A 25133-nucleotide genomic window follows, 5' to 3' on the forward strand; every position below is an offset into this window, starting at 1 on the left:
TTGAGAACAGTAGCACAATCTAAAATATAGAAAACCGGGAGTGAGGTGACTGAATATTCAGTGCCACGATGCACACGGTTGTGCAGGAGGCGAATGAGGAAGGGCAAAAGCAATGGGCAGGATGGGCACGCGCGGAGCTCGGCGAGGGATAGGGCGGAGAGCACAGAGAGGAGGGGTGGTTGTGGAAAGTTTTTTTATTTTTTTTACTACGCGGAGAGGGGTTGTGAAGCCACACCGTTTTGACCGGCTGAGAAAATTCCGTATTTGACACTAAAATAATAAGTGATTTCTTCCTTAGCTCTTAAAATTTTAGCCTCCTCTATTTGACACCGAATCTAAATTTCATGACCTATATAACAGTCCGTGAGATTTTCCATCCGATAGTTAAATTCCATATGAAAAAACAATTTTGCCTCTGTTGTCCTAGGTAGCTATGATCAACATATTAATATTGGTGATATAAAAAATACATGGACACAAAATGTTTGGATTAGTTTTATTAAGTTTACAGGAATGATTGTCGTAGGAGGAAAAGAATGAATTTTAGTTCAGTTTGAATAGATCTGAACAAAGTGCTTAGATCTGTAAGATTTATTGTACTCTTTCCTCCTAAAAATAATTTATTTTAGGATTTAAGATTTATCCCATAAAATATGTCATCGTAGCTTTTGGATAAGTAGTGGGCCCGTGAATAATGTTTGCTACCGATTAATCAGGGAACGCATGCAATTCTTTTTGGTTAGCCGCAAACCTGCTTGGCGCCAAGAGACCAGAGAGCGGCAGCTACCTTGCTGGATGCATGCAACATAATTAATGAGAACAGTAGGAGAGAAAGAGTTCACAGCGAGCACATGAGGTCACAGGAGGAGCGAGAAGATGACGAAGAATTAAAGAGAGAGAGGGGGGGAAGGGGCCAGCAAAACGTTAACAATGGACGTAAGGTTAGTATCAACGTGTAGTTGTATTGCACAGTTACTAAGGCTGAAAATTTGATAATTACGGTCATGGAGATGAAACTCTCCTCTTTTTCTCATAAATAACCCTACCATATTAATAAATTTGCTAATATTTAATATCTATAAAATCTTTATGAAACTCCAACCGGCCTAAGCCTAACAGGGCATGGCGGAGCTGCATATCATTGATTGAGTGACCGCTGCTACACCGTGTTGCTTGGGTGCACTTTGCGATAGCAGCTTGCGGAGGCATGTAAACGGGTCGGATGCATACGGATATGAATATACATACTTATTTTCTTTCTCGGATTCTGATCGGGTATGGACAGTGTCAAATATGTTGGATAAGATATAAATAGATATCCATATTATAAAAATCTAAATTTAATTTTAGGATCCGAATATGGTGCCGGATATTGAATATTCGGACTTGAATTCTGTACCATTTACACCCTCTACTGTTTGGATAGTAAGCGAGCCGTTGGCCCGCTTGACCTAGCAGGAAACAAGGGGGAAGGAGAGAGAAGCATGGCCACGGTGGGGCAGTAGGGGCTCACCCTTTGATAGCGGGGGCAAATTTATCTTTTTTCACACGATATTTAATGGTGGTTGGATGAGTGTCAAATAAAACATGAAATTTGAAACTAGTTTCAAATAAGGGATGTTGGAATTTTTAAGGCTAAGAAAGAAATTACTTATTATACTAGTGTTAAATAGGGAATTTTCTCCGATTAGAACAGCAGACCCATATTAGAGTTGGCGTTGCCCCTTTTAGTAGTGGTGATTGCCAAACAATTATTCTTTCAAAAACCCTCAAAAAATTGTAATTAAAATTACCATTTTTTTATGCCGGTAATTTAATAGTTGCAGGCTTATAGATTAAAGGAGTGTGGCCGATGCGCACATCATTGGTTGTGACCACCGAGGCGATTCGCGTGACATGATCACTAGGGGCAACCATCTAAAGGCCACTCATGGCAGAGGCGACCAAAGCTAAGAGAATATTTTTCTGTACAGATGGTCAAGACAAGATCTTTCGAGCACTGCAGCATTATTTCGACCCAAAAAATGCAGATCATCATCATGCGTATACCCTTTCCGTTAACATTAGGTTAATCTAAAATTGTCTATTGTCAGATAACCTTTCCTTGAACAACTTAGGCATGGTTCCCACAAAAACCCTTCTTCGAGTCTAACCAAGTTGAATCGACACTACAATAATTTTTAGAGAAAAGGAAAACTCCCCTCGATTCATTCCAAATAGGAGCAAAACGAAATAGTGTTTACAACAGTTTAGAGCAGCGTATTGGAAGCGCGCCCGCTTGGAACAACAGATTCTAGGTTAACTAAACGGATACTAGATGAAATGTCTGAGGAATCAGATCCCCTTCCAGCAAGAAACTGATAAATTTCCTGCTCCTGACGCCACCTAGTCTTGCATCATCGGAGCAGCCCCTGAAGCCGGCACGTCCCAGGCAATCCTCGGAAGTTGTTTTGCTAGGCTCTCCAATGGGCTTGCATCCTCGCATAGAATAATTGCCACTCTTCAACTCTTTTCTTAGACATGGGGGGACACTCATGGTAGAAAAAAGTACTCCACAGCCTTGGCGCGCAAAATGAGATCTAGTTTGGCAGCTTAATCTAGTTTCCTCCGCGTGAGATTTCGCGGAGCGCTGCCAGACGGAAAACGGCGTCGACTCCTCCCCTGAATCAAGCAGAATGGATTCGCCGTGTTGTACATCGAGTGGCGAGTGGAAAAAACGTGCTCCCCACTGATTTCCTTCCGCCTCCCCTTCTCTCTATCTTATCTTCACCCGGCAGTTGCTAGCCCCCACGTGCAGGCCCTCCGCTCCCTCCACGCGTAGGCCTGTCGCTCGTCCGTGCACATCCTTACCCTGTGGCCGCTCGTCCCTCTCCGCGCCGTCGGTACTAGTGCTCCATGCTGCTGGTGGACGAGCAGCGGCCGGTGGAGCTCAATTCGTGGCTCCAAAGGTCAATTTGCAGCGCTGGAGGTCGATTTGCGGCGCATTGATTCGCGGCACTGCCCGGACGCTGGAGCCACGCCACCTTCACCACCTCGGGCTGGAGCATTGGTGGAGCGCCACTAAACGAGTTTTTCGGGGAGCTAGAATGGCCACGACCTGGAGCAGAGCGAATCGGTTTGGAGCGCTGCCAAACTGCCTCTGACACAGACCTCTCCTGTAAGGCAACTGCTCCTACCAAAAGTAAGAGCCCGTTTGGCCCGGCTTCCTCGACAGCTCCACCACCTGCTTCACGTGAAGCTCTACCAAACGCATAAATACAAAGACTCCACCGCCGGCTTCAAATACAAAACAACTCCACCAGCAGCTTCACATGAAGCTCCACTCAGAGCTGGAGCTGTTTTTATACATCATCAGTGGAACAACATCAGTGGGAGCTAGTGGAGCTGCAAAACCTCCTGCTACAGTTCAGAAGCCGGAGCCGCACCAAACATGCCCTAAACATCTGATCGCATCGTTCGCATCAAGTATACATCTTATTCTGATTTCATTTTGATAAATGGTTGAGCACGTTTCTGTCTATCGATCTCGCAAATGAACTTTTACATGTAATCGGCTGGAGACAGACAACTGGATGGTACCAGCAACTTCCCAGATGACTGGCAGATGATGAACCACTAGCTGTTAACGTTTACGATAGTCTCATCTATCGATTTGCAAGAATGACTAACATTACAGTACGGACAAATTGAAGTTGTCCGCACAAAATCATGACATTTGAGCCCTGCTACAACTTGGTAAAGGGGCAAGACAAAGCTGCAGAATCTTTGATCTGGTACACGTACATATCTTGCCGTCGTTTTCTGTGTTTTGAACCTTGGAATTCTCGAGCCATGCTCCAGCACCACCTGTAATCATATTGTGCATATTCACAATAACTCTACCCTGCTCATTAGTTGCGTAGCAAGCTACAGAACTCCGTGTTCAGTTGATCTTAGGCTTTGGCCTTCTTGGTCGTAGAAGAAACCAAAGCAACAAAAAGACCGCTAGAAAGGCAGGAAAAGTTGTCAAGTCTAGCTGCACGTCAAGTTTCCTTTCGCGAGTGCATTGAACAGGGTGTAGACTTGAAATGGTGGAGTTCACAGCAACAGAAAACCTGAAAGAGAAGGTAAGTGATTAAGGGGACCATATTCTAGTCACAGACATAACTACGACCACCAGTGTAAGATATCAAGAGAAAAGGTGTCCAGAAAGAAAATGCTCCTGCTTTATACAGAATTCAAAGCCCAGTTTTGGTGCTCGTTCTTCATATTTATTTTTACAGTTTTACTGCACTTCATTAAAACAACTCAAGTAGGAAAAATTCACATGTTTGGATATGCACTCATGACCAAATGAGCATTAAAGAACAGTGCAACAGATAAAAAGGAAATCATGCTCCATACTATTCGCATTCTAGCTATTAACCAAAGAATACAAAATCATCAGGCAGAGAAGCTTATTTCACCATGAACAGTAGCTGCATCCATCAAAACCTATAGAATGCTCCAATCCTTTTTCTATCACTGTCATTTCTGGGTTGGAAATTTTCCTAACATGATATAGAAACCAACTAGGCAGAACTTTGAAACAGAACTCAACATAAAGGAACATGATTCTCACTATATAATTATTTAATCCTAGCAAATGTAAACCAAACCCCAAAAGACCTGCATATTAATATATCATGCGTACTGAATTTCAGTTTAACTACTAACATATGCAATAGGATAGCAAATGTTTCATTAACAATTACTTTTCAAAAACTCACAACATATACAGCTTCTTCACAAGCTAAACGAAACTACGCATGCAAAACAAAAAAATTCAAGTACTATATGCATGCAAAAAGCACAAGGATTACCGACCCATGCGAAGCATCCTCAAGCATAGACATAAGCTTTACCACATCGCCATATTTTAATCCTTTGGACATAGCTGAGGCCTAAACAGATATCAAACATAAGCCCTTGTAACGCAGAGAAAATATATATTTTTTTTTGGGGGGGAGGGGGGGGGTGTGGAAACATCTTACCCTTCTCCACAAGCTAACAACAGCGTTGTATTTCTCAATCATCATACTTTCATGAGCCTTGAAACTTTTGAAGCCTTTTTCAGCTAACAAGTATTAAGGTTCTTCAAATAAGGTATTCTTGAGTAGACAACGCAAACATATCAACATAGCAAGGACATTTTTTCTCCTTGAATCAAAGAAAAAACCCCAAGTTTCAAAAGAACCCTCTTAACACAGTAAATATTCTAAAACCTGCCTGCAGATAAGCTAGCTAATGTCTCTACACAGTTACTATTTTAGATTGTAGAAAATTAACTTGCAATTACAATCCTTGGATTTGGAAACTGATAGTACCTCTGTTTCACAATACGTGTCCTAAGCTGCCACATGCAAATATAGCCTAAGAAAAAAAATAGCATGAAATGACAACATGTAACCCATTAAATAATATGCTATAATTAATGGACAAAAAAAAAATGAAACAGTCACTACCAAATAAAGCGGCATGAATTGTGAAACTGAGGGATTGATCATTTAACCTGGAATAAACTGTTACATAGACCCATAGCAGTTCTTTGCAAATCATTTTTACAAAACACAGTTCAGGAATAGAATGCCAGTTCCTTTAAAAAAAGGAATAGAATGCAAAAAAAACAAGTAGAAAAAATAGGTCTTACTAGTTCATAAGGGAAAATGCATAAGGCAATACAAGTCCCTAATACCATGCAAAACAAGGTTATTCGCTAATCAAAACAAAAACTCCCTAAGAATTGAACAACCAGAAATTATAGACAATTGTAAGGATACTAGCCCGCTCTGTTACCAATCGCTGAATTGCTGAATTGACTATTTGTATGGATTCCTCCACTGAAGTAATAATGTAGTTACGACCAATCACATCTTGCTGGAATTCCGAAAGTTGCCAGCCATGAGAAGTGATAGATAAGGGATTACAACCCACAGACCAGGTCCAGTCCTATAGAAGTACAAAGAAAAAGAACAGCAATGAGTCAGATTGCACAGCTAAATTTCAATAACCAGAACATGGAAAGAAATAGCAAAATGGACAGTGTTTGTGAATTACACTGGAGAATAAATAAAGAAGAATAAAACAACGTAGATTTACAACAGCACAACTATCACAGTAAAAATCCATAAGCTACAGTGGAAAGTAGACTAAAGAAGTCATAAACAGTAACTGATAGGCAACTCCACAATAAAGTAATAACTTATCAAATATATTCCATGCTATGAATTCTTCCTTGCCTATGACCTCAGTTTCAAAAGGAGGTTCTAGGAGACACCTAGGCACTAGGCTGAGCAGCACCGCCTCAACTAGGTCCCACACATTTTCCCATTTAGAGTGGTTTAGGACTTTATCCATGTACAAAAATAGACAAATGGAGACAGAGGAACATGAACTATGGTCATGGAACTCATGGATGTGGAACCAATTGACAAATGGAGATGGGAGCTAGTGAAACCCACATATACATAAAGGAGCAACAAACCTCGACTGCAGTTTCATGAGCATGGCTATAAACCAGATGTGAAGGAAGTAGACCAGATATATACTCAGCAGTTGTAGCAATAGCGGCTTTAACTGGTTTCCTGTTTGCCAATAAATTATCTTGCATTAATACAGTTTCAGCAAATGCAAAGTCAGAAAATCAACCCAATACAGTTGTTAATCCAAACTTTGGTCACAATCAAGTAAAATTGGTTTCTTTGCATTCTATCTGTTTATTGTGCAAGTGCAACTAATATTCAGAAGTCATTTACCAACTATTGGAACTATCTATGTTTTGTTAAACCGAAAGCAATTTGGTCTACAGACCTTTGATGAACTGGGGGCAAAGAGGTAACAAAGTTAATTATCGAGGAAGCTAAGAAATAGAAAATTAACAACTATGAGCTTCAAATAAATACAACATAACAAATTTTCTGCCACAATACTAACTAGCGAAGCTGACTTATGATCAGAAACAGGCAGCAGCCTAACATTTTTAAGGCATGCCACCAGAATGCTTGAGACCCTTGACCTAGGATATGGAACACAGCTGTGGCCTATGAGCTGCCACTTCATGGCCTCCTTATCACCCACATCCTAATGGCACTGCCAAGAACAGGTGCACATGACACTATGCCCTTTCCTTGTTCTCCAGTGGGTTGATGCAATATTACTAGTGAGATATGACATGAGTTGCTTTAGCCTTTGGGTGAAGGTTGACCATAGTTGACGCTCTAAGTCTTGCAGGATAGCGGCGCACAGGTAATGGTGGTGAATCATGTTCAAGTTGGCAATGGCCATGTTTGCAGTCTCAGTGGTGACCTCAGTTGGCAATGGAGAGAACACATTGTTTTGGACTGATCGCTGGATTCATGGCAGTTGTCTGCAGGAGCTAGCACCCAATGTTTTTAAGAGTGTTCCCCCAAGATTAAGAAAGAAAAGAACCATGGCAGAGGCTCTCCATGAGCTGACTTGGGTATCAGACATTCGAGGGGCTCTCGGTTGGCATGGTCTAGCTGAATACTTGCAGCTTTGGGAAATGGTTGCGGACATTACTCTTAATACTAACGAAGAGGCCCATCAGTGGAGGTTTGAATCCACGGGCATTTTTTCTACAGATTGGCCTACCGCGCTTTCTTCATTGGCTCAACTTCCTTTGAACCTTGGAAGCGGATTTGGAAATCCTGGGCACTGGGGAAATGCAAAACCTTTATTTGGCTGGCTGTCCGCAATCGTTGCTGGACTGCTGACCGGTTACAAAAGAGGGGACTTCCACATCCAGAGCATTGCCCCCTTTGCGACCAGGAGGATGAAACGGTTCAACATCTGCTCACCTCATGTGTATTTGCTAGACAATTCTGGTTCAGCATTCTACAGCCCCTGAATTTATCAACCTTGGTTCCAAACCGAAGATGTACTTCTTTAGCTGAGTGGTGGAAAAAATCTTCGAGGAAAATACCCAAGCAACACAAAAAGGGTTTTAACTCCTTGGTCATTCTTGGAGCATGGACCCTTTCGAAGCATAGGAACACTTGTGTGTTGGATGGAGCTACACCCAATATTCAGGGAGCCCTCCAAGCTTTTCAGGATGAGTTGGATCTTTGTCAGTATCTTTGGCAGTCGGCTGGTGCAAAGGGCCTAACTACCCTTGGCCTTGGCCGGGTGGTTCAGTAGTTTAGCCCTTTGTGCTTTAGTGGTCAGGACCTGTAGTTAGTTTAGTTTGTAATAGCTCTTTTTTATCTGCTAACTACCAACTCCGCTCTGGTCCAAGGTGGGGTTTGGGCTCTGTAATTGGACTATTTCTTCTCCTTAATACAAAGATACGCAGCTCTCCTGAGTGTTCTAGAAAAAAAAAACCATGTTCAAGTTTTGTGTTCAGCCATAACAGTGCCATCCTTGTCTTTAAGGAACTTTGCATCACCGTAGCCATATCGTGTGTTAGGGTAACAATAACCTGGAAACAAATCCACATCAACTGTGGCCAAAGTTTGGGTAGACAGTGAGAATTTTTTCTGGATTTGACAGTGAGAATTATTACAGCTAAAAGGTAATGTTCCTGTTCATATTAAGATGAATAAAAGCCAATTCTTAAATCTGTATTTTTATAAAATAAAGATTGATATGATGCAGCAGTACATGGAAGAGGCTAATGCTAGAATACTGTAGAACAAAGATTGTTTGAGGAAACCAGCTAGCAACTCCATAAATCTTGTGGTATGATTCCTAGCGTATGAGCACCTGTGCTTTCATTTTTACGCATATTCTATTAGCAATCTTACCTCAAATCCCATAAGATGGGTCTCCCATTGCACTGCAAGTGGCTTTCCCAAGAATCATCATCAGATTGAACTACTACTACCATGTTTGAGAGAGCCTTGGCTTGATAATGTTTGTCTAGCAATAGAGGTTCACTATGTACGAACCAGAATATGGGGACCTCCAACGTTGACCTGTGATTTGAATGTCCTCCTGCATATAGAAACAAATATAGCTTACAATAAATCATCATATCATACAACACAGTGGACTGGGAAGTAACAATTAGCTACTGATAAAAATCACTACAACAAAGTCCCTTCAATTCCAAACGCAAATCATTTCAGACTATTCTTCAAATGTAAGTCATTATAGAAATTTGAGGCAGTTGTTGCCTATTTTTTCCTCGTATGCGCTTGCTAATTAAATGCTATTCCTCTCAAACAAATTTCAAAGGAATTTTGCAAGGGTAAGGCTGTCTAGGAATTTCCTTTCCCAGACCCCACCTTGTGTGGGAGCTTTCGCACAGGGTACGCCCTCTCAGGAATACATGAGGCACCTTTTCCAATATGTTACAATTTCAACGCTACAAGGTCATTTTAGCACTTTGCTAATTCCTGCGCACGAGTTATACATGAAGACTTATATTTCGAATCAGGAGAATCGTAAAGACTTCTCCCTTTTCACTTCCAAGAAAATAATGGGAATAGTAATTTCAAAGATAGTTTAGGCATGCAGTTTATGAACTTGTCCACTTCCACTAGCGTTAAACAATAAAAAATGCAACCATCACATGAACACTTTGCATATTGTTATTAATCTAGAGTAAATTGCACCCCAGGCCCCCAAACTTGTCCTGCAGTTTCACCTAGGTCCCCAAACTCTCAAATCGTCCATTTGGGTCCCTAAACCGTGTTAAAGGGTCCATTCCAGGTCCCAAACTCGCCACGCAAGCATCCAAAGCTGACGTGGTATGCCACGTCAGCGCCATGCTGGCAAATATTTACAAAAAAACCCCTACTTTCTATTATCTTAACTCATTCTCTTCTCCTCCCTCCTCTCCTCCCCTCCTATCTCTCTCATCTTCTCCTCTTGATCGCGCGCAGCTTCTCCTTGGAGGGCGACGAGCTCGGGGACGCCGACAAGGACATCACCACGGGCACCAACAGCGTGAGGCACACCTCTAGGACAAGGTGGTGCAGCGAGACCCGGCCGGACAACTGCCAACGATGAGCGGCGGCGCTAGGGAAGCCTGGCCATGGCAGCACGTCCGCGTTCCGGCCGCTACGGAGGCGAACACGGAGAGAACGCGAGAGCATGGGCTTTAATAGCTCGCCAATGACTGATTTTTCCAGTTTGCATGGTTTTAAAATCGTTAAGGCGAGGCGAGGCAAGCCACCATCGCCTTATCGCCTATGCGGGCTAAGGCGGATTAAGGAAACACCTTAGGCGAGGCGAGCCACCACCGCCTTGTCGCCTAGGCGACGCCTTAAGGACGCCTTAAAAACACTACCAGTTTGTTGGGAAGAAATGTATGATCTGCACTGGCGACCATAGTTATTAGGAGGCCAGGAACAACCTGGTCAACCGGCTGGTTAAGTTCACAGGTTTACCGGTTGAACTGGCAGCTCTCAGATATTACAATTTTCTTTGTTTTCTTTTTTATTTTTACAGTAACTTTGGTGTACAGTTAGAGGTGACATGGATTCTTTTATTCTACAGCATCCTTTTAGATAAATCTAATCTTGTATCCAGTTGATTGAGTGCTGATATTCCACACCCAGAAGAAAGATTGGAGGTTCGAGTCCCGTATTCATATTCCAGGTAGAAGAAATTTTGCTGAGCTTAGGCAGACACAAGTGTGCCTGTTTTATGAGCCAGACACTTATAGCCGCACAACTAAAAAACAAGCTATACAAACAGACTTTTAAACCGTAACTACCTGAACTGCTAAATGAAATTATTCAGAACCAGATATCTTCAATTCCTATAGAACGAAAAGCACATAAAGGAGATTATACAATATACCTTTAAGTGAATTATGCTCACTTAGCCTCTGTAGCTGATGTTGGAGAACAGCAGAATCAAGGTATGTACTAACTGTTGACTTATAGGTACCATTGACTAACAGAAGTGGCACTGCAGCTGTACGACGTGCCATCGAGAACGCCATCATCAATGCTGGTTCATCTGACAATGACAGCCTAAATATTGACATGCAAAATTTAATAATTTAAACACCTTAGTACTATAAAATTATTAACAAACTTCGTTCAAACTTACAATAAGCTTTTAGTCTTAGCAAACTTCACTCCAGATAGTTTCAGTGGATGTCACGACAGTCATCAGCACACCAAGCAAAGATAGGACAATTTTAGCAGTAGACTAACCTATAAGCAGGGACTTGAAAGCAAGCATTTTTTTGGCAAACCAGTAGGATAGTTTTCTCCCTGTAACCCCATCCCGCACAGGCACCACTCATTTGTCCCTCTTCTTGAATTCTAGCTGTACCAAACCTCAAGTGTACAAAAAACTACTGTACCAAAACTACAAGAGACAAAATTGATCAATTCTGCCTAGCTTTTACTGGAAAAAAAAGGGGGAACCATTTTTGCATTCAAGTAAAGCGGAAGCTTTTGTGTCGATTTTGATTTTAAGACTGCATACAAGCACAACTCATATAACAAGACTCCTAAGAAGAGTTTGATGTTATTCAAATAAATGCTTCACAGTATTATAATGATAGGCACCAAAAGGGGAAAAAACAGCAGCAAAAGAAAATTACTTGTAGAATCACATAGGCAAGCAAAAGGAAAGCACTGCCTGTAGTTTATAGGCAAAATAAATAAATTCTAACTACAGATCGTTTCTACCGTTCTACAAAATTGTAATAGAAGAGGGAAAACTCAAGGTCCTAAATGATTTGATTGTAGAAAAACGGACTTAGTAGCTGATTGGGTGGGGGAAGGCTTGGCATCCTTGGATAAATGATCGAAATATTGCGTTAAACAGGCTTATTTGGATATTGAAAAAAAAATGCATTAAACACCTCACAGATCTGAATCAAGGGGATAGCAAGAAATTGTAGGAGTGGCACAGATGTCATTTTTCTAATTCTTTCAAAAGCGATAGTATAATCAGGTTCGGTGATTCACTCCAAGTGGGCAGTTAGAATTTAGAAAGAGACAAAATGATATCCAGAAAGATGTTTAAACTTTGATGCATAGTTTAATTTTGATTATTTTAAATATGACATTCAAAATTTACCCACTAGGATTCAAAATTTGTCCCAAAAAACAAGTCATTCTAGTCCCAAAAAATAAGTCATTCTAGGATTCAAAATTTGTCCCAAAAAATAAGTCAGTTTACTCTACTTAGTATGTACATGTGCATGTAACAATCAATTAGTGCCAAATATGGCTAATAAATAGGGGCAAACAAGGTCATTTCACCTCCTTATTAATCTGCCATAGAATTCCTAGAATGAACTTTTTTTGGGACGGAGGGAGTATCTCGATATTATTATTATTTGAAGATGTACTTTGTTTACAATTGTTGATTGACAAATGACAAATAATAAGACTACAGATTAAGATCGAGGAAATGACGGCTTACAAGTGTTGGCTGAACATTGACTTCTGATGTCGTAACAACACAGAATTCAGGCTCTCTGTGATGGATTTTACATTAACAGGTAACTGCTTTATACTCCTGACTTTCTGTAGAATGAAAAGGCAAAAAAGAAACAAGAACCAATGTGAGGACGCAGGTTCGTCGAGTATACAAATATAAGCAGCAGGAAATTTACCTCTTGTGTCACAAAGTACAGCTGAAATGATAACTTCTCGTAGTAATGGTGTGCTCTATGAGAAACAGAAGGAGCAATAATGTGCCTCATAGAACCCCATAACATAGATCCAAGGTGTGCAAGAAATGAATCACGAGCCACCGTGTAACTATGATGTTCCTGGCATCAAAAGGTTGAAGTTATTAGAAGTTGGTTGATTAATAGCTACAGAATATTTTCAATGGTCAGCTTATTAGAGAAAATGTGCTGATTCTGGAATCTGTTTTTCAATGCAGGCCTAACCTCTTTAGTATCTCTAAATAAGTTCCAGCTTTCTATCCTCTTCAGTGCATCAAGAGCTTTCTTGTTAATTTCATCAGAATCTCCAGTATTGTAGCCCTCCAATTCATTTTTTAGGTCACCCATCCTCTCATCAAGTTCTGTGTGTAACGAAATATTAAGCTTCTGGAGCAAAAGGGTGAATTCAATATTCTTAAGGCAGTAAGATCAACCCCTTTCTCAACGCCTATGTGATGCATACCAAAACTGAAACAGCAAAATAGCAGCAGGTAGGAGGAAAGAAAGGAAAAACTGTTGAGGTCGGAAAAGGAAACTTTATTTGGTTGAGAACAAAAAAAATAGCATGCATAACTACAGAGATTGGGTATTATTTTCATAATCACCCTGCTACTATCCTATGCATGGATAGGTAGGTCTGTTTCCTCTTGACTCACCTAAAATTTATTTTGCCACTGACGTGATACAAATAAGACATCTCATTCCAAAGTGAGTTAGCACCCTCATCTAACTTCCACTTCATCTTTATTTATTGTATCTCTATTTAATTGGTAATAGAATTTCCTTGTGAAGACAATATTAGACAACTATGTTTGGTGCATATCAGGCTATATGCCTGTCCATGTTAGTCAATATTTAGAAGCTTAGATATACTGTTACATATTGAGCCATTTTCTTTCTTTCACTCAAACAAAAGGAATAGTATAAATACACAACATTAAGCAATAGCATAATTATATAATTCAGAAGGATTCAACTGCAAGCCTACCACTATATAGAATAGTTCACAAAAAAACTGAATCTATGGTCACGACAAGTACCTTTGCAAAGGGCAAGCTGTACCCTTCTTCCCACACAATGCTTGAAAGCAAAAAGTTCATACACATCAATCTCTGCCAATAGGATATCCACAGCGTGGTAATCCTGAACCCAAAAATAAAATGGAATTTAACAATTAACACACAAGTCAAATGTCAATTCAAGGTGTGGCAACAATACATACTAAAAAAGAGGGAAAAGGTGTTGAGAAGCAAGAGTAAGTCATGTGTAGAAAACACAAAGATGTTGAGCAATGACTATTAACTCATGGAAGTTGAGTTACTATTCTGCCAGTGATATGGAGTTTGAATGGCTTATTGGACCATCCCCCCAAGTGAATAATCAGCTTCACTAGCGCAACTATTTAGCGCCACTCAGAAGCAAAAGAACATTAATATTTAATAATAATTCCCAGACTCCCAAGTTTTTCTGCTCTCTCCCCTCTCCTGTTCTGCTCCCCAAGCTCACTAAAAGATGATACAGCAAAAGTAGCATACCTCCCCAAAGGATGAAAATCTCTCTCTGATTGTGTCTTGCAATTTTTCTTCAGCTTCTTCTTCAGTAACTTCTGCATATGATCAGCAATAGTCACTTCACGATGGACAAACAAGCTATTGTTGGCTTTTACTAGCTACTTCCAAGAGATTCAATAGAACAGTTATGTTTGCAACGTCAAGCATTATGTGGTACAAGAGTTTAGGCATAAAAGCACCACAACAAACTGGTCATATTGAGCCGCCAATTACCCAAGATTTAGCAGAAGGATGCAGAAAGTATAAAACAAGCAAAACAAATTAATGGTTGCCTAAAATAATTTCCAATCATATAAATATACGAGGACCATACAGAGACCACAGATTAACAAAATACAGTGGGGTGAAAACTGCAGTTGATAAACAGAGATTCGGTACAGAACATGCTAGCTGCTAAGGAAAACCAATGAGAAAATTTATTATTTGAAATACTTGAAAGATGGAATAAAGACGAGGTGCACCATAAGTAACAAATGCATCATTATGAAGAGTATAACATTAGATAATAACTTCAATTGAACAATAACAGATAATAACTGAAATAGAACATATAGAAAAAGCTTTATGGTAGAAGATGACCTGCAACAGCCCCAACTGTCTTTGCAACATTTGGCAGACTAAGTTCTGTGCGAACACCATCACCACCAACAGAAGGGCCCCAAGTAAATGGCCCTGCACTCAGATCAACAAAAGCAAACCTGAAACAAAGTTCTGATTAGAAGAATGGCCCACTCTAGCCTAAATTTGCAGAGACTTTAACAAAAAATCGTAGCATACCTTTCTCTGCCTATCCATGTATCTGTAAGGCATTCAGCATGTAGACCCTTTAAACCACTAGACTTCAGTGCGTTTTCTAGAATGTCATGCATCTCATCCTTTGTGCCATGTAATATCTAATTAAGAATATGCATTGTTAGGTACATACATATATGGAAAGAGTTTCGATTTAGTACAGTTTGCCACCTGAACAGCTTTGTCATAAACAATGTCATCTTTACTCTTCCCTTCCTTCAGCAGCTCAAACTTGCTTAATGCTTCCTTGCATTTCTTTGACCAATCCCCCTGTACGAGATGTGTAAAGCATCCGTTAGGTTTTTCGATATGTAACATAACATTGTCAAAGGCCTCAAAGCTGTTGTTTGTCTTTATGCAACTGCTTCAAATTACAAGGCAAGTGCCAACTGAAATAAACCAACTGCAATCTAACAATCAAGTCATAAGGTCAAAAGGCCAAATATTCAACAATTCATGAAAAGCATATCGACAATATTTGTTGAGTCAAATGAATCAAATTGATAAGCATTTGTTTTTGCAGGTATAAAAAAACTCAAAACATACCATATCCATATTGTCAGTTGTGGCCCAAGAAAATGATGATAGAGGATGAGTTTCATATAAGGGCTTTCTATTGACTCCCTTCTCGATATCTGCTTAATACAGAGATGCAAAAAAGTATAACTAGGGAAAAAGGTTAAAGCAACTGCTGCAAAAGACAAACAACATGATGCAAATAAGTATAACTATGGAGAACTCTGTTGTTTACAAGGTGGGTTTTATCTGCAAAAGGACTTTGTTTTTACGTGCATTGAATTGTTAATGTAGAATATACAAAATTTGACTAAATGCAGCATGATGTTCTCAGGTGGAGGCACAATATGCAATACTTGAATGAATTCAAGTTACACAAATATCATTCAGAACCTTCAGAAGACTGTTTTGTTGATGTTGAAACTAAGCATGGAACCTACATGTCCTACACATCAAAAGATATTGGACACAGAGCACATAGGTTATTCCCTTTTCTCGAATGCAAATGTGAAGCACAATTCATTCTAATGTTTTCTGCAGACAAGTGGATAAAAATGCAAATTGTTCCACTCTACAGAAAGATGCATCTGGTATCAAATGAGTGCAAAAGGAAAACCCATGTACAGATGGTAAGGTCTCACAATAAATGACGTGACTTGTAAGCAAAAATCTTCAAGATTATAAAATATTTATAACACCGCCAACATAAACAACTCAACACTATTAGATCAGTTAATTTAGATCTCGACACTTGATAGTACATTCACTATAAGGGATATAAGCAGACAAATCATCAGTTGTTGAACCTATATAATGTCACAGAAATTCAGAAATTAGAATACAAATAGGAAAGATGATACTTACCAAGAGAGAGTTTGTTGTCACTTTTAGATTGGAGTATCCGAGCTTGCAAGGTCCTATTCTGAAAAGCAACAACAAACACATCATGATCCAGAATACAGCTTCACTCACATTTTTTTCCTCGGCATGCCATTTAATTTAGAAAAAGCCAAAAAAATGTATAAAAAACATCACTATCAACTCAATGCCACACCACAAAAAGTTTCACTCGTTAAAGTGTAAAGAATAACACAAATCAATTTGTTCAATACAATTAATTTGATAAGCCCTTTTTTCCCAAGAAACTGCTGTTCCTAATACCTCATGTCTACACCACATATCAAGTCTTCCAATTTCAAAGTTTTAAACCAAGCCACCAACGTATTTGGCCCAGAAATGGAAAACAAAGAATAAGATGGGGATATCAGCTTCATGATGTAGCATTCGCAAACCAATATAAGTGACTTTGCATAGATTGGAGTTGCGACAACAGGACTAAAAACCCCAAAGGAAAGATAGTCTAAGAGCATGGCTTTTAGCACAGCAGCACAACTAAACAAGGAAACAGAATAAAGTATCTGTTTCAAAGTTTACATACTGGTTCAATAAATCTAGCAAAAATTCAAGGGAGAACATGTTGTTTTGGTCTATTTCTTCTTCTTTCTCTTCCTTCTCTTCACCCACTGATAACAGACACTCCCTTTCCATTTTCCCTAGCTTCTCTCCCTTTCCCTACTCTACCTCTTCCCTAAGGAATAGCAGCAGGTACTCTAGAGACTACAATAGCTAAGCAGCAGGTACCCTACAGACTACAACAGCTGCCTTCTGGAACAGCAATATGAGCTGTTTTCGCAGAGACAGGCCAGGACCCAAGTTGGCCGCCATGAGGGTTCTGTTTCTCTAAGAAAATAGACTAGATAATGTTTAAACATCATTTTTATAATGTTATTACACCAAAGATCTTTCATGTGCAAAAAATATCATAAACCTGAGAGATTTATCAAAGCAAGTAGATATAATCATAACAATATTCATCAAATGATAGGATACCAAGCTTACCTCCCTGAGCAAGGTGATCTCAGCCTCAGAGAAGCCTTTCCTATAACAACAGATGGCACATAAATAAGCAAATGAAAGAAACAGCTAACCAATGTTCTATTATTTGCCAAAAATGAACTACTGCACTTGAATGCTGGTCACTGGGAAAACAAACAAAAACTATGCAGAGTGCTGTGTGCAGATTGACATATTCTTAGCGTTTACTTTTCTCTGTCGGAAAAACATGATTTGAATATTAATAAATTAATAAAATAGACAGATGTGCACTGATACCATTTAACCAGAAAATATTTCAATTTATATGAGAAAATTTCCCAAATCTATTCCTCATATAACAAAGGATTGCAACTTAATAGATAAACTCAATGCTGATAGAGGCATTCCAACAAACAGGCTTACAGGGAAGACAAATGCAATAAGTTTAATAACAAACTCTTTAAAATAATATTTTATATTATCATGCGCCATCCCCATCTAAAAAAACTCCACCTGCGGGGGGCTAAGACAGCCCCCGGGTATTTTGCTAAGAGAAGACCTTCTCATGCAAGTCAAGAAAACCCCCAAACCCCTGCCCCACCCTTACACAGCGGCACTGTAGCCCGTGTGAGACGACCAACGACCTGGGCCAGGCCTTAGACCTATGCTTTGGTGTGGGACAGACAAGGGGAATATTTTGAACCCCAGCCTGAAAATCGCTCCCACGGGAAGTCGAACCCAGGACCTGTGGAGTGCTACTAAAGCCACCTAACCAATTCAGCTAGAGGCCCATTCACTGCCATCCCCATCTAGATTCCAGGCATCTACTCTTTTGCAGAGAAGCAACTTAATGTAGCAGATCAAAGTTCACCGTTCACATTTTTGCACTATTCGTTTAGAAATATTGAGTAACATGACGTGATCTGGCATTAAATTTTATCTATAGATAATGTAGATTGGATTCCAAATATATTTGGAACAGGCTACAGCACAACAAAGACTCAACCTGTTCATGCCACCAGAAGTTACCAGAAAAATGAAAATCTCCATGGCTTTATGAGAATGATGTCACACTAAATATAAACAAGTGCATCTTTTTTGCAGTGTCCTATTAAATTAGTTTTAAATGATTCATGGCAGTGGAATTCAGACTCACCGATACCATAATTAATACTCGTACCAATTAGTTACAAATGATACATGGTGATGGAAGTATTTGCAGACTCACCGATAACCATAGTTAATACTCTTACTAATAGGCTTCGGATTAAGAATGAAGATATTGTAAGCTTCTTGTATCTGAAGGTGATCAACAAGAGTCGAAAATATATGTTCCATTTGAGCACCGTCCACTTGCAAAGTGCCCCCTTCATTTTCTCTGTGCAACATAGAAGGAAAAAAGGGGTAATTTTATCAATGGTAGTGGGTTCTGGCAAATGCTAGGTAGCATCATAGAAGTATCAAATGAAAGTGCAAGTAAACAGCTAACATGATAACAGTAGAGATATGGCATATGCCTATAACATACTGGACATTGACACAGTCTCCAATATGCCTATAAAATGAGAGTAAATTACTCTATATTCAAATATTTTTCATGATAAATCTGATATGTTGTTTCTGTATGACCAACAAAAACAGTTCTTTTTAGATGAGTGTTCATAGATATAGAGGTTTGACTGCAAACTTTCTAAAACTTCATACATATATGAACAACAAGGATATATGAACACATCACTATACGTATAAATTACATAGGACAATATGAGTCGTGTGTACACTGAGGCAATGAAAAGGAAACGTGTACAGGAAAAATGTGAATACATATAAACACATAGCGGCTTATTCTTTCAAAGACTCTTCTTTTAGTTGGCAAGCAACATAAAGACCATACTAAGGTTCTTAAGCTACTTTTGTGGCATGCCTGCTCTTACATTTTTTATGTGCTACAGTACTGATGAAATATCATCCAAATTAGTGTATGGGAAAAATGGAAATGATGCATATTCAAGAACATCATACCCGGAGTCCGCAAGATCTTCTCTACGGGATAGCACTTTGATAGCATGTTCAAAAACAGATAAGACATCTTCTCCCATGTGTATCGCATGCACGGAAAAACTGCACCACAAAGGAAATTGAGAAGCAATAGGAATTCATTCTTGTGGAAGCACACCATAGCCTAATTACAGAAATATTGAATTGCCAGGCCTTACTTGTGGTTCACATGGCTAACTAAAGGAAGCTCATAATGTTGAAGCTTCTTAACAGTAGTCTTATAGAACGGGGTAAGAACTTCACCAACTGGAGGGATTCTTGTGTACTCAAATATGTGATCTATTTTTGTAAACCAGCGCTCCAATTCTTCAGGCTCCAACTTAAACTCTAACAAAATAGAGAAACCGTTAATGCTTCATTGCTTTGTATGAACAAACCAACCATAAACTTATGTGATCGCATATGGATAATATACCATGCCCTCCTTTTCCATCAAATCCAATAAAGATGAAGTTCACAGGGATCGGAAGATATATGGAATCAACCTCCGCCAGGCTCATATAGTTTGCAATACTACCTTCACATTAGAAAAGAAGAAATTCAGTATTGAAAAGATATATGCTTGTTAGATAATCACACAACCTTATTCGTGGTCCTTTATCTTGAGATCCAGATACACAATGTAATTATCCTGGTTGAAACTACAATCACTTCTCCAAACACAAGTCAAACTATCTTGAGATTCACATATACAATGCAATTATCCTGGTTGAAACTATAAGCATTTCTCCAAACACATGTCAAACTAACCATCCAAAATATTACTTCCTATGAGGAATCAATGTTATGAAAGTATGAAGTTATGGCTGCACAGACAAAAATAAGATCACTGTAATAGCATGTTATGGAAAGTATAGACATGATCAGTTTGTTGATATTGCACTACTGGAGATCCCCTTTATTAGTGATCACAAATCCTGCAAACTAACTTTTGCGATTTTTGTCTACATAGAAAGCAAAACTTCTCATATGGTCTAAATTCTTATCTCCAGGTAGTCACAAAATTGAATCAATAAGCACATGCATATAGAAGGAATCACATTTTCTGTCTCTGCGCTATTTCATCTGATGCTGCATTACATATATAGCCTTTATAGGGATATAATGAAACCTAATTGTCTTTGTCCATAACGTTCATTTAGTCCTGATATTTCATGTCCACGTCCCCATAAGGAAAACCAAGGAGCTGATTACATAAACACAACTCATAAGATACAGGTGACATGTGGTATCTAGTCAGGAAGTGGCATTACCTACTGATATGGTCAGCTACATAGTTATATCAGCACTCTGGCTTAAAATGGCAAGAGACAGACAGGCAAACAGAATATCAGTTTCAACAACAGTTCAAACTATTAGTATCACAGTATGGCAACACCCAAAAGGGAAAAGTGGTATTGTTGCAGAGGCTTTGGCTGAGCAGAAAGTACCAAACACCATGATTTTGTTAAAAATTTCAGTTCAGCCTGTTTGAGATGTGCCCTACATTGTACAATCCAAGGGGTACAGAAAGACACAGGAACCTACCAGCTCTTGTGAAGTTGAGCATCCCCATTTTGCTAGAGGCCCGCGACGCCGAACCTTTCAAGTCATCGAACTCTGCAAAAAGGACAACCCGTAAATGTGCTATTAACAGCAGAACGCAAAATACGAACAGGGATCCCAGACGACGATTATAAAAACGAAAAGGAAATCAAAGGAAGCGGACCTGTGCGGATGACGGACTCGGTCCAGAACTTGCTCTTGGCCTTGAGGTTGAAGAGCGAGAACACCGAGGACGCGCCCGAGCCGCCGATCTTGCGCGCACGGGTCCCCGGCGTGGACTCGGCCGCCTCCGGGGACGGCGCCTGCTGCGACGAGAGGGCAAGAGGGAGGGAAAATCAAACACCATCGGGAACCCACGGAATGATCAGATCCAGCCAGCGGATCGGGGTATCGGCGGAGATCAGGGGTTACCTGCGCGAGGAGCAGCAGTAGGAGCGGGAGCGCGAGGAGGTGGGGGGGCCGCCGGATGGGGGCCATCTCGCCGGCCGTGGTGCCGCGGCGCCGAGGCAGCAGCACGGAGTCCTGGGAGTTGAAGAGTGGAGACTGGAGGCCGTACGCCGGCGGCACCGGGGGTTTTGGGGTGTTGTTGTGTTCCGGTCTTCGTCGCTCGCGGTCCGACACAACTCACAATAGGCCCGACTGAGCGCCTCCCTCCAACTGCTTTCTGGGTTGTGGTCTCTCAGATCGAAAGTGGACGGTCGCGATGAATGTTTGTGAAAACTCAAAAAGTGATGTAAACACAGCACACGAGTCATGAACTCATTTTTTTTTCTTTTGAATCGCACAAATCACTCACGAGTCACGACCGTATGAACCAATAAGTCCACTAGAGATTTATGTATATACCGATCAAAAGGAACATTTATACACATGTAGGAGAATAAGATTTTTTTACACTAGAAAATTTTAACTTTACTAGGTATATACCCGTGCGTTGCTACGAGTAAATAAAATTCATCTATAAGCATCGATCTTTATCATATGAAATATTTTTAACCACAAATAGCAATGGAGGAATGTACTGTACATTAAACAAAAGTACAAAAACCGTCATTAAAAAAAGACTATTGGGCAATTCTGTTGCCTAGCATCCGATTTTTCCACCAATGAATTCAAGCGACTGACACAAGATTTTGTGACACCTGAGGCTGTCGGTGTTTTACCGGCTGCCCACCGAAGTGTATACCCAAGGTGTTAAGTTTAGGTGAGGAGACGCCGAGATCAGGAACTCGAAGATGCAAGTAACATAAGATTTATACAGGTTCGGGCCGCGAGGTGCGTAATACCCTACATCCTGTATGGTGGCTTTTATTCCCTTAGGTGTAGAATGAGATGTTTTGAGGGGGTCCCTGCCCCCCTTATATATCCGGGAGGTCAGGGTTACATGGATCTAATCAAAACAAGCTAAGGAATCGTACCCGGGTATAACTCGAATAGTTTCCTTCTGTATTGACTAATTTTATCTCCTACTCAAACGAGTAAAAAACAGCTTAAATAAGAGATAAAACGGACTTTATCTCTTAACCTTGTTTAAACTACGTTATGTACACAGCCCCGTAGCCCCAGGTCTGACAAGCCCCCGAGCTCTTCGTAGCTGAGTACTGCAGGCTTCTCGAGTATTTTCGAAATAGTCTTCGGCTTCTTGCAAAGCTCCGTCTTGAAGATCTTCTTCGAGTACTTACTTGGCTGCATCGAAGCTACAAGGTGCTCATGCCCCGAATTATTCCTTTGTTATGGTGTGTGATTGAAAAATCGCACTCCATATGGAGTAGCCCCCGAGCCTTAGGTTGAATCGAAGAATCAGGCTGAGGGTCGCATTAGTCTTGAATCTTCCTTACTTACTTTTTCAAATAAATTCGAAAAAATAAGTAGTTGATGCCACATATCCCGCAGCCCCCAAGCCTTAATCCAAATCTCTCAGGTTTGGAAATAAGGGTCCAAAAGTCATAACATGCAGTGTAAAAATATTCATATGATAAATAACTGGTGTGATGGTACAAATGATGGAAGTTAGATCTGAAATTCGAAAAACCCCTTTTTTCGGGACAGTTAACCCTGAAAAAATGATTAATCGAATATTTTATCTAAACAATCCACCAAATGACCCCTCAACTTCCGAATATTCCCAGAAACGACTCTTCAACTTTAAAGCAGTAAAACTGTACCCAGCCACTGGTTATTTAACCCTGCGGTAACGCCGAGTAAAAACTGTGCTTCCAATCTGCAATCCGTCGAGAAATTCCAAAATCCCCCAAATAGAGCCGCACTCTGCATTCTTCCTTTTGGAGAACCCCAATCCACCCAAATCTCCCCGCCCCTTTCCCCGCAGCCCCCGAGCAACTCGTGGCGAGCGAATCTTGAAATGGCGCCCAAGAAATCTGAGAAGGATGGGAAGAAGAAAGAGGCGCAGCCGCCGTCTGGAAAGTGGACACACAGTAAGTGCTCCCTTAACGACCTCAATAAACTTGTTTCCGAGGGATTGCTTCAAGACAAGAATCTTGTCAACTGGCGCCCCTCTTTTCACGAACTTTTCCCCATGGAAAATGTAGACGAAGTTATCACATTTTACGATTTTGCCGAACGGGGTCTGGCCCTCCCCTCTTGCTCTTTTTTCCGTGGCCTTCTTTACTACTACGGGCTTAAGCTCCATCATCTCAACCCGAATTCCATTTGCCATATCGCAATCTTTATCCATTTCTCTGAAGCCTTCCTCGGAATCGAACCCCATTGGGATCTTTTCCGCTTCCTTTTCCGAGTAAAACAATAACCCACCTCCAAAAATCCATCTGTTGTAGGGGGCGCCGGCATCCAACTTAGATAACAAGCCGGCGACAAGTACCTTTCGTACAAATTCCCCTCCAATATTCCCGGGTGGAAAAAATCATTGGTTCTACATCGAAAATCATACCCCCCAACTTTCAGAAAAGTCAAATAAACCACCTGTTGTAAGGCCGGAGTAGAATATCGAACGTCCCAGGGGGGACATGGATCAAGTCAATGAGTTGCTAGACACCATAGCAGCTCATAAGAAAATGGGAACGACCGGCGCATCCATAATGTTTTCCTTCTTAAAGCGCCGAGTCCAACCAATCCAGCAACACCATATACTTGGATTCGAGTACAAGGGTGCTAAAGATCCATCTCGCATGTGCGCAGAGGAGCTGACGGACGAAGCCGCACTCATCCAGGTTAGGCGAGTGCTGCTAGACGTGGATGCGGTTCCCTACGTCCCACAGCTGTTTTCTGCACAAAATCCTCCAAAACCGGTAAGTATTCGACTACTTTTTGTTGAACGCAAGTTTTGCTGTTTTGCCACTGCTAACTGAGAACCTCCTGCAGGGTCACACAGAATTGTACCGGAGCTACCCTCCGCAACCCGACATCCCTCGACCGGACCACCTTCTCTCTAGCGCCGCGGCTGAAGCGAAGAGGGCTCGAGTAGCTGAGGCTTGGCCCGGCAGCGAGTCCACTGAAGGCGAGAGCCCCCCTGGCTGAAAGGGAAGCCGAGGGGGTGGGCGAGAAGGGGCAACTCTCCCGGACCATCCGTGGAGTTGATCGAAACTCTGCCTTCGATCCCGCAGGATCGTCGGGTAGCGCGCAAACGGAAAGCGCAAGAAGTCGAGTCCTCCAGGTATGAATATGCTGTCTTGTTGAATCATCAAATATCGGTATTGTTGCACGTTAACATTGTCCTTTTGCAGTCCACCCGCTTCTCCACCCGAGCCCGAGCGCCAAGAGATGGGTACGGATCCAGCAGCTTCTGCGACAGGATCGGTTACCATTGCCGTGGCGGGCACCGCGCCACCAGCTGATGTTACCCCGCCGCCAGCAACGAGTACCATGATTGGGACACCATGGGCTATGAGGGTGAAGAAAACTGTCATGAAGAGGTCTTCGTTGTAAGTGTACATCTTTTTGCATAATGAACATTCTGTCCCTTTCGATTGGTGCAATGATATAACTGATTCTACTTCATTAGGTTTGCAAGCGCCATGAGGCACAAGCCGAAACCAGCCGCAGCTACCCCAGCCCCCGAGCCATCAGCCCTAGAGGAGCCCACGCCTAAGGAGCCAGCCCCCGAGGCAGACACGACGCTGCCCGACCTGCCACCCCCCGAGCCCCAACAAGCCGAAGCCGGAGCTGGTAGTGAGGAA

The 25133-nt window shown here is 41.1% G+C and overlaps 1 protein-coding gene across 3 annotated transcripts; it reads right to left on the reverse strand.

Moving 5' to 3' along the window:
- Nucleotides 1-3466: 3466 nt before the first annotated feature.
- Nucleotides 3467-21898, reverse strand: LOC112881624. Of its 3 annotated transcripts, none has more exons than XM_025946417.1 (25): nt 21391-21898; nt 21143-21281; nt 20962-21033; nt 19850-19951; nt 19593-19761; nt 19399-19497; nt 18605-18754; nt 17401-17440; nt 16366-16423; nt 15532-15620; nt 15157-15255; nt 14971-15086; nt 14773-14891; nt 14158-14228; nt 13663-13765; nt 12848-12984; nt 12566-12724; nt 12373-12476; nt 10786-10961; nt 8781-8970; nt 6503-6602; nt 5799-5967; nt 5013-5095; nt 4846-4922; nt 3467-4094 (listed from the first exon to the last, which is right to left on the reverse strand). In XM_025946417.1, the coding sequence occupies exons 1-25, from the start codon at nt 21454-21456 to the stop codon at nt 3923-3925; spliced, it is 2859 nt and encodes a 952-aa protein (XP_025802202.1). In that variant the 5' UTR covers nt 21457-21898; the 3' UTR covers nt 3467-3922. The 3 variants fall into 3 exon arrangements, with proteins under 3 accessions (XP_025802202.1, XP_025802194.1, XP_025802210.1); XM_025946409.1 differs by having other exon boundaries at nt 21143-21284; XM_025946425.1 differs by lacking the exons at nt 21143-21281; nt 21391-21898 and having other exon boundaries at nt 16366-16418.
- Nucleotides 21899-25133: the final 3235 nt, after the last annotated feature.

Source organism: Panicum hallii, chromosome 1 (assembly GCF_002211085.1).
Source record: "Panicum hallii strain FIL2 chromosome 1, PHallii_v3.1, whole genome shotgun sequence".
In the NCBI taxonomy this organism is placed as follows: domain Eukaryota; kingdom Viridiplantae; phylum Streptophyta; class Magnoliopsida; order Poales; family Poaceae; genus Panicum; species Panicum hallii.